General features: G+C 40.0%; 1 protein-coding gene across 1 annotated transcript in view; it reads left to right on the forward strand.

Annotated features, from left to right (window-relative positions):
• Positions 1-413: 413 nt before the first annotated feature.
• The window catches only part of LOC126390123 (perforin-1-like), a 63,737-nt gene continuing 56,078 nt past the window's right edge, over positions 414-8,072 (forward strand). Inside the window, exons 1-3 of the mRNA XM_050044275.1 lie at positions 414-471; positions 645-1,180; positions 1,369-2,161. Coding sequence (XP_049900232.1) covers positions 457-471; positions 645-1,180; positions 1,369-2,161 — 1,344 coding nt within the window. The 5' untranslated portion in view covers positions 414-456. The remainder of the gene's footprint in view (positions 472-644; positions 1,181-1,368; positions 2,162-8,072) is intronic.

Below are 8,072 nucleotides of genomic sequence, written 5' to 3' on the forward strand. Positions count from 1 at the left end.
TCACAGTCACGTTAAAGCAACCCGCTCATTTCCTGGGGAGGACTCCAAAACAACGGTGCTCACCTGGAGTTAAATTCTCACCTCGGATTAATTTTTTTTTTTTCTTTTAATCAATAAGCAATATTTGTAGCTTGAACTTGAAATTTAGGTGACTCTCTTCATATAGCATATTTCATTACAGGTCAACTAAATTGTGCCTAACATTAAAGTGCATACAACAAGTGACATGGAAATATATTTAATAAAATGCAAGAAGAACCACCCACCCTTCCAAAGACATTGACATACCACAGAACCATCCCACAATCACACACACACACACACACACACACACACACACACAAATGCAGATGATTAAATCTAAAATGTATGAGAATCACATTGGTGCTCAAGACTCCACCTCCAAATCAGTTCTATAAGACAGGTCAGACAGTGTGAGCTACTGAACAGAGTTTGATGTCAACAGCCATGGTAAGAGCCGATTTGATTGAGTAATCTGTGACATCAAATTTCTCCGATTACTCAGTCATTTGCTTAGTGACATCCAATTTACATTGAAATTTTCGATTCAAAATTTTCATTGTTTAACTGATTCTGTGCCTCTGCCTTTTACCTTCTGTTGCTTTTTATTTTCTTTTGTGCAGATGGCCAGGCTGTGGCATCTCATGCTCCTGTGCTGGGCATGGACTCCTCTGTGTCTGCTGTCCAGTGTAAGCTTCAGAGGTACACCGCAGGAGTGTGAAAAGGCTCCCTTTGTCCCTGGTTACAATCTGGGTGGAGAGGGCTTCGACATCGTCACAATGAAACGGAAAGGTGCCTATGTCATCGACACTGAAACATGGAAGCTTGGCAATGGCACATGCAGGCTATTCAGCAACAGCTACATGAACCGAGAGAGCCAGAAGGTTCCAGTTGCCGTGGTGGACTGGAGAACCCTCCCTAAGTGCAGTTTGAAGGTCTCCGGTGTACTCTTTGATTCTGTCGAAGCTCTTGTCAATGATTCCACCTCAGCTGTGTCCAATGATTGGAAAGTTGGCCTTGAAATCCCTGTAGACCCATCTGTCACTCTTGGTGTTGGCTTTGGAGGTTCCCACTCCAAAGAATCTATCTTTGGCATGCAAAAGTCCAAACAAGACCGCTACACCTTCTCTGGCCATTCTGTCTACTGTAACTACTACCGGTGAGTATGTGGACAAGTGTCTTTTGTCATTTATCTGGTCAGTTCACTGAGATATGTTTTGTTTTACAGTGTTCTGGATAAATAACAATAATGACAGTAATTCTGCGTAAAATAACATATACAGTCACGTGAATAAAATGGGACTGTGATAGATTTTAACTAATTAATATTCTTCCTGTTCTTCACAGCTACAGACTGGCAACAAAACCTCCACTGAGTCATGATTTTGAATCAGCTGTGAACTCCCTTCCTTCCTGTTCACCCAAAACATTGTCATTATATCGCAACCTGATTGACACTTATGGTACACATTACATCACACAAGTGTCGCTAGGAGGGCAAATAAAAGCAATCACTCCCATCAGGACCTGCGAGGCAACCATGAATGGACTGTCAGCAACAGAAGTCAATGACTGTCTGTCAGTGGAGGCCTCTGCTAGCTTTGCAAGCACTGCCAGCATTAAGGCCATGTGCCAGCACTGTCAGGAAAAGAAGAAGAAGTTAGGCCTTACCCAAGATTTCAGCACCATGTTTAATGAGCGTAACACAGAGGTCATTGGTGGACACATTGACGGTGCTGATATCCTCTTTGAAGGCCAATCAAACCCATCGGTCTATAACAGCTGGCTTGGATCACTGAAAACCACACCTGATGTGGTCCAATACAACCTAAAGCCACTGCACACCATACTCCCAAGTGCTCATCCTGCCAGGGCCGGACTGAAGCAAGAGGTGGAGAAGTACATCAAGAAAAATGCAGTGTTGAGAAAATGCTCAGAAACCTGTAAGATTGGGCAAAGATCCAATAAAAGGGATCCTTGTGCTTGTGTTTGCAACAGTGATCAGAATATCAAGTCAAACTGCTGTCCTGCTGGGAAAGGTCTTGCTACATTAAAGGTTTTCAGGCTCTATGCACGAGGGCTGTATGGTGATAGGTGGACTCAGACAGATGGTTCAGTTGAGGTGAGATACGGAGATCAGGTAAAGCGCACTGCCATCATAAGTAACAACGACAATCCCAAATGGCCAGAGAGATTTGAATTTGGACCCATCGTCATTAATATGAGAGACAAACTTAGATTCCGTGTTTATGATGAGGATAGTTACTGGAATAGTGATCTACTTGGTGAGTGTTCATTTGATCTGCATAGAGGGGAAGTGAGTGAGAGCTGTATGTTTGACTATGGTACCTTCTTCTTCTCCTACATAGTAGAATGCGCACCAAGTCTCGGTGGTCACCAATGTCAAGAATACATGCCCTCCCCCATGAGTCCCTCTTTGGCCAAGGTCTTCCACACCAGAAATGGGGTCCTTCTTGGAGACCTGGGGAAGAGGTATGCTAAGTCACTCAGTCAGTCAGGTTAAGGTCAGCTGTTGACATGAGATGTGGTTATGAAACAATAACAATTTTCTGATGATCATGCAAGTAGTTAATAGCATCTTTCACTGTTACTCTTTCTTTGTTTGACTTTGGTAAAAAGTTAATCTTAAAATGTAATCCAAAACTTTGTCTGTAAAAATTGATGTTTGATAATCTATCTTTTCTGCTGCTTCTTTATCATTTGTTAAAAACTCTGCCATTAAAGCATCGACAAAGACAACACCAGTGTCTGCCTGATTTTATGTGGTGAATGTTTCTACTGTGTAATTTAGTGGTTTACGTGTAAGGATTAGGGTTAGGAGGTTAGGGTCAGAGGGGCTAGGGTTAAGTTTAGGGTTTACTAAATGCAGCCACACATATAGACTTTCCAACCTTGTGGGTTCAACTTTGTAAAAAAATAACAAAAAACAAATAAATAAATAAAATAATTTAGATTAATAATAACTTTCATCTAAAGTTCCTCTGAAAGAGGTGCCATTGAGTTGGATTTTAATACTTTTTTAAAGACTCCTTTTCATCTCTGGAAACATTTTTCAGCTACAGTTTAACTAAGACACTCTTCCCTGTTGTGGGTTTAGGTGTAGAGTAGAAGGATTCATGCTGAAAGAATACAAAGATACAGGTGTTAATTGCTTATTTGATCCTTATCTATGCTCACTGATAGCTCTTGTATTAAAAATGTAATCCTACAGCTGCTACTTTGATCACTGAACAAGTGTAATTTCATTTCTTGTTATCCCACCAATTTTAAATTGAGAAGGAATGGGCCATCAGCAGTATACTGCAATAAAAAAATATTCTATCCAACACATAATCATCAAATCACTGTGACATTGTATCTAAAGGAAATGCAGATGACAACCGGGAGTGTCATAAATTGTAATAGCACGGGATTAACAGAAACTCAAAATAAAGGAAGCGAAAATAATGTGAATGAAAAAGGGAGGGTAAGGAGAGTTAGGGTGATACACAAGAAAAACAAGTCAAACAAGACAGACAGAATAAAAAGCCACCCTCCTGCAGACATTTAGCTGTGAATCACATCAAAGCAGTGTGCACTTTAGTCATCTTTATCATAATATCCCATAGCTAACTATGTGAACAGCAGACAGTAACCTGTGTGCTCCTGAGTTTGAACAAGATAACACAAGGTACCATGGGCTGGGTTTGGAGGGTTGTGTGTGTGTGTGTGTGTGTGTGTGTGTGTGTGTGTGTGTGTGTGTGTGTGTGTGGTGATGGACAGCTGAGCATGGAAGGTCAAGGAGCATTGATATGGAAGCAGTATGACCTCTGACACTTTTATGTCTGTTTGAATGTCGACTGAACATTCACACCAAACTACATTATAATTTTGACTGCTTGGACGGCTCCTCTCTCTCTTCGGTGCAGGACAGAGAGATACAGAAGATTCTATATACCAACAGCCATCAGGCTTTATAATTCTTTGACATATAATAGATGAGCTGACAGATAAGTGAATTTCCCCTTGTGGATGAATAAAGTTATTCTTATTCTTATTAAAAACTTGTTGGTTGATTTAATAATAGTTTGATTTTGTCTTGATTGTGTGTGTGTGGTGTGTGTGTGGTGTGTGTGTGCGTGTCTGTAGGTCAGAAGTGGAACGAGAGGGCGGCAGAGCATCAGTCTCTGACTCACATTGGCGTTGACAGAAAAATTTCCTTTTCGGCCAAGACCTCCAGATATGATAATGAACACATTGTCACTTTATTATCCAATCAGAACACATCATTAGCTCTGTGTCTGTGTCACGTTTACATTTATTAAAAGTGCTTTTTTTTTTTTTTTACATTAAATCTAAGAAAAACAAATGGTCAGTGATCATCACACATCACAGTGACATATTAAAATAAGATATACTAAATTAAGATCAACATGTAACATTTTCTTGCTCTGAGAGGTCACAACAGTTTTAATGTTCTGCTGGGAACAACAATGGTAAACAATGATTGGACGCAGAGCGGACAGTCAGTACAGAATAGATGCTCAGCACAGAATAGTCGCTCAATGCAGAAATAATGCTCAGTGCAGAAATAATGCTCAGTGCAGAACTGACGCTCAGCACAGAATAGATGCTCAGTGTAGAACACACAGTCATTGCAGAAAAGATGCTCAGGGCAGAACAGATGCTGAGTGCAAAATAGACGCATAGTGCAGAATGCAGAATGTGCACACTCACTGAAGAAGAGATGCTAAACTCTACTGCTGGAGTTTTTTGGAGTGTATTACACAAAGAATTGACAAAACATGCTGGCCTCAGGAAACAAACATTTTGTCAAATCAAGGCAGAGCTGTAGCTGCAGCTGCACTTGTTGCAGTCTCCCATGTTTAGTTAATGCTGTCAATGCTGTTATCTCAGTACACAGTAGCAGCAGGCATCAAGTGTGCACAGTGTGTTCTCCTTGGGTTGACAGGTGTAAAGAATACTGTTGAAATTACGAAGCTGTGCAGCGCTACAGGGTTAATTGTAAACATGCCATGTTGTACATATATACAAAGCCAAACATACATATGCACACACGTGCACTTAAAAATTAGAAACAACCCAAGTCATGAAATGCAATTAAAGTATGATTGTGTTAGGCAGTGTTGGGTTAGTTACATTCATAAGGTACACAAAATTAGAGTAGTTACTGAGGAACTAATGAGGAACTAACTATTAGTTAATGGTCAGTTCCTTAGTAACTCATGATCAAATTTCAGAGGAGTAGTTACTGAGGAACTAATGAGGAACTAAGTATTAGTTAATGGTCAGCTCTTCATTAGAAAGTGAGACATCAAAATGAGTAGGTAATGATTCAGTAATCATTACCTACTCATTTTGATGTCTCACTTTACTTTAGGGTACACAAAAAGAGTAACTAATGAGTAGGTAACGATTCAGTAATCATTACCTACTCATTTTGATGTCTCACTTTACTTTAGGGTACACAAAAAAAGTAACTAATGAGTAGGTAATGATTCAGTAATCACTACCTACTCATTTTGATGTCTCACTTTACTTTAGGGTACACAAAAAGGGTAGGTAATGATTAAGTAATAGTTAGTTCCTCATTAGTTCCTCAGTAACTACTCCTCTGAAATTTGATTAGAAGTTACTGAAGAACTGACCATTAACTAATAGTTAGTTCATCATTCATTCCAAATTTTCGGCTGATTGAGCATGTTGAATCGGCGGCGGAGCTTGTCGGTGAGAGAGATCCCTCTGACTGGCTGTTCAGGTTTTATATCCTCGCCCCTGTAGCGAGTGAATCTGCCTGTAGTGAAACCGGGGCTAACTGGTGCTTCCTCCTCAGGCTCCACTTCACTCAGCTGCCCGACAGATCCGCTGCTTCTTCCCACTTTAACCTGAATAACAAACCGAAGCTAGCTGGGAGCGGCTGGCGGAGCGTTAAGGCCAAAACACACCGGCGCCGTACGACGCGCGTCAAAACAGCCGCCCCCATTACGTGCTACTTGGCCGTCGGATGTAGTCTTTTTTTTTTCACAACTTTATTTAAGACAGGAAGTTTACAGAATGCAGATCTTCGACATTACACATATCATATATCACATATGCCAGGGGGGATAAGAGTTTACAAGAAAATATTAAAATGATCACAAATATTAATGGTTTTGATTGCCTTTTGATTAAGGGAAAATTGAATTGAATCGATGTAACGAAAGCAACAAAAGAAGGTTTTCTATGTGTAAACTTACATTTGTGAATGTGAAATCTTGCCAAAAGTAAGATAAGATTAATGATAAATCTTTCATTGGGTTTTGCCGTATTTCTGTTAAAGTCAAAAAGTCCAAACAGCACATCCCTCCAAAACAGCTTAAATTCTTTTTCAATATTGTTCGCAATAAAGTTACAAATATCACTCCAGAGTCTTTTGACAATTGGGCAGTGCCAAAATAAATGAGTAACAGTTTCAAGCGTCGGGTGTAGTCTTTGTAGTGTGCTCAAATGCAACTGACACAGGGTGACGTGAGGCGACGTAGACGATGCAACAGTTGGCTTTCGTTGCCCCTAGTTCTTTGATGTCGGTTTGGTGTGTCAGCACCTTGTACAGAATAACATGGATGATCATATGTATGTGGAACTAATTGTAAAGATGATGATGAAGTAATGAAAGACTACTCATTATGTGTCACTTTACTTTAGGACATAAAAAGGTTAACCAATGAGTTATTGAGTAATGATTCTGTACTGATGAAGTAACTGGTTCACCAATTATTAAGTCGTGATTAACTCCTCTATGAAATTTGATCATGAGTTAATGAAGAACTGACCATTAACTAATAGTTAGTTCCTCATTTCGTTCCTCATTAGTTCCCCAGTAACTACTCTAATTTTGTGTAGCTTAGTTCCTCAGTAACTACTCATTAGTTCCTCATTAGTTCCTCAGTAACTACTCTAATTTTGTGTACCTTATTGTAAAGTGTTACCAATTGTTTTTTGTTTTTTCCCCTTGCAACTCCACCTCCCTCCAAAGGCCTACTCCCCTCTCCTCTATTACGTCCTTATTACGTCTATGATAGACGTAGGCCTGGGCAAGGTAATGTTAGATACACGGAAGAGAAGAGCGAGTGTAACGTTACAACCAAGACAGTCAAACGCAGCCCCGGAGTTTTAAAACCTCAACCGGAGTCAGTGATGACTGATGAATTTAGAATAGGCTTATAGTGCTAACGTTACCAGTAAGTGGAAACGCATAAGGAAGATTGGTCGGAGTTTTCTTAGAACCATATGAGAATGGTACAATTATGAGTTCTGATCTCTGGTGCAATTCACTTACATTTTAGTGTGCCATCAGCTTTAATATGTAACATAGTAGTCAAAAAGCCTATGGGATGTTTTCATCAGATTTTATTGCAAAAAATAAGCTCTGTGGCAAACAAAAGTTTATGTTACTTACACATGTTGTTCAGCAAGATAATCTCCACAAATGAACACCACTTTTATGATACTGAAGCATAAATGCAATCGCGAGAAGTTAGTAGCTAGCGTTAGGCTATAAACAAAAAATACTATGAGCGCATGACTAACGTCACCACCACAACAAGGCTGTAAAACCGTGTTCGGTGTGATGATGTTCCAACACATTATTATCACAAGTTGTCACATATTGCTGCTTTGTCAGTGGACTGTCACGTCTATATATTATAGGCTAGGTATCCTCCTGCATCAACAGTTGATGTTCAGGGGCGCCACCACCAATTCTAGGACATCAACAAAAGCACATGGTTAGGTTTAGAAAAAACATCATGGTTTGGCTTTAAATTCAATCAATCAATCAATCAATCAATTTTATCTATAAAGCCCAATATCACAAATCACAATTTGCCTCACAGGGCTTTACAGCATACGACATCCCTCTGTCCTTTGGACCCTCACAGCGGATAAACAGCAGGAAAAACTCCCCCCAAAAAAAACATTAACGGGGGAAAAAACAGTAGAAACCTCAGGAAGAGCAACTGAGGAGGGATCCCTCTTCCAGGACGGACAGA

Source organism: Epinephelus moara, chromosome 5 (assembly GCF_006386435.1).
Source record: "Epinephelus moara isolate mb chromosome 5, YSFRI_EMoa_1.0, whole genome shotgun sequence".
NCBI lineage: Eukaryota > Metazoa > Chordata > Actinopteri > Perciformes > Serranidae > Epinephelus > Epinephelus moara.